The 1,117-nt window shown below is 49.5% G+C and overlaps 1 protein-coding gene across 1 annotated transcript; it reads right to left on the bottom strand.

Annotated features, from left to right (window-relative positions):
* Positions 1-307: 307 nt before the first annotated feature.
* Positions 308-823, bottom strand: LOC124656570 (SKP1-like protein 11). Its single transcript, XM_047195287.1, has one exon. The coding sequence runs from the start codon at positions 821-823 to the stop codon at positions 308-310; it is 516 nt and encodes a 171-aa protein (XP_047051243.1).
* Positions 824-1,117: the final 294 nt, after the last annotated feature.

The raw sequence follows: 1,117 nt of genomic DNA, 5'->3' as shown, positions 1-1,117 counted from the left end.
TTGTCAAGGAAAAAATACTTATTTGTCGCTGATTGTTTACCCTCTGTATACTTGTTAACTGTATGATCATGCATGATTTGCTCCAAAAAAATCGATATCCAACAAGTAAAAAGTATTCTGATTAATTTTCCTTCAAATATCCCATATGTAGATAGTACTACTATAGTAGTAGTATAACTGCATACACTTACTTTCACCGGTCGATCTAGACGACAAAGTATAAACGATCCTAACCAAAAACTAATTAAACATGAAAGCCGTCTAAATAATAATCAAGCAACCGCAAAAAAAAAAAATCCCAGGACGTCTACTCGAACGCCCACTGGTTCTCCTTGCGGATCTCCGCCTCCTCCTCGGGCGTGAAGTCGTTCACGATGCCGAACAGCTCGCGAATCTCCTCGACCGACTTGCTCTTGATCGAGTCGGCCACCGTCTGGCAGCAAAGGTCCATGAGCTCCTTGACGTCCAGGTAGTTGGCGGCGCGGATGATGTCGAACAGCGTGTGATGCTCCACATTCACGAAGCCGGCGTCGAAGCTCCTGATGTCCTCCTTCTCGTCGGGGCTGGCCACGTGCCTGTTGCAGTACTCGATGACCATGGCGAGGATCGAGGATCCCACGTTGGGGAGATGGACGCCCTCGTCGTCCACGCAGCCGTCCTCCATCATGTGGTGGATGGTCTGCGACATGGCCGCCGCCTCCTGGGTCACCTCGAACCGCTCGCCGTCCGAGCTGAACAGCGTGATCATCTTGCTCTCCTCGTCCACGTTGCTCTTCTCGCCGCCGCCCACGACCTTGCTTCCGTCCGCTGTCGTCGCCGCCATGGGTCCTGCTTGGTCACACTCGGTCAGGTTGCCCTATAGATTGGAACGCTCGATCTCGATGGTTGCGATTTGATGGAGGGCTATCGACCACCTCGGGGGCTCCATATTTAAAGGGCCAGACCGGCTACTCCAGTTTCGATCGATCTCATGTCAGACACGGTCATGATCAATCCCTTAATAAGACCAAGGATGCAGAATCATACACCTGCATATACTAGTCCCTCCGTCCATAAATAAATGTCTAAACTTTGGATAAATTTAGATGTATCTAGATTAATATGTCTAAATACATCT

The sequence above is a fragment of the Lolium rigidum genome, chromosome 5, assembly GCF_022539505.1.
Source record: "Lolium rigidum isolate FL_2022 chromosome 5, APGP_CSIRO_Lrig_0.1, whole genome shotgun sequence".
NCBI lineage: Eukaryota > Viridiplantae > Streptophyta > Magnoliopsida > Poales > Poaceae > Lolium > Lolium rigidum.
This window is presented reverse-complemented; position numbering and strand designations above follow the sequence as displayed.

Coding starts and splice junctions, on each gene's coding strand:
- LOC124656570 (XM_047195287.1), bottom strand. CDS start 823: ATGGCGGCGACGACAGCGGACGGAAGCAAGGTCGTGGGCGGCGGCGAG.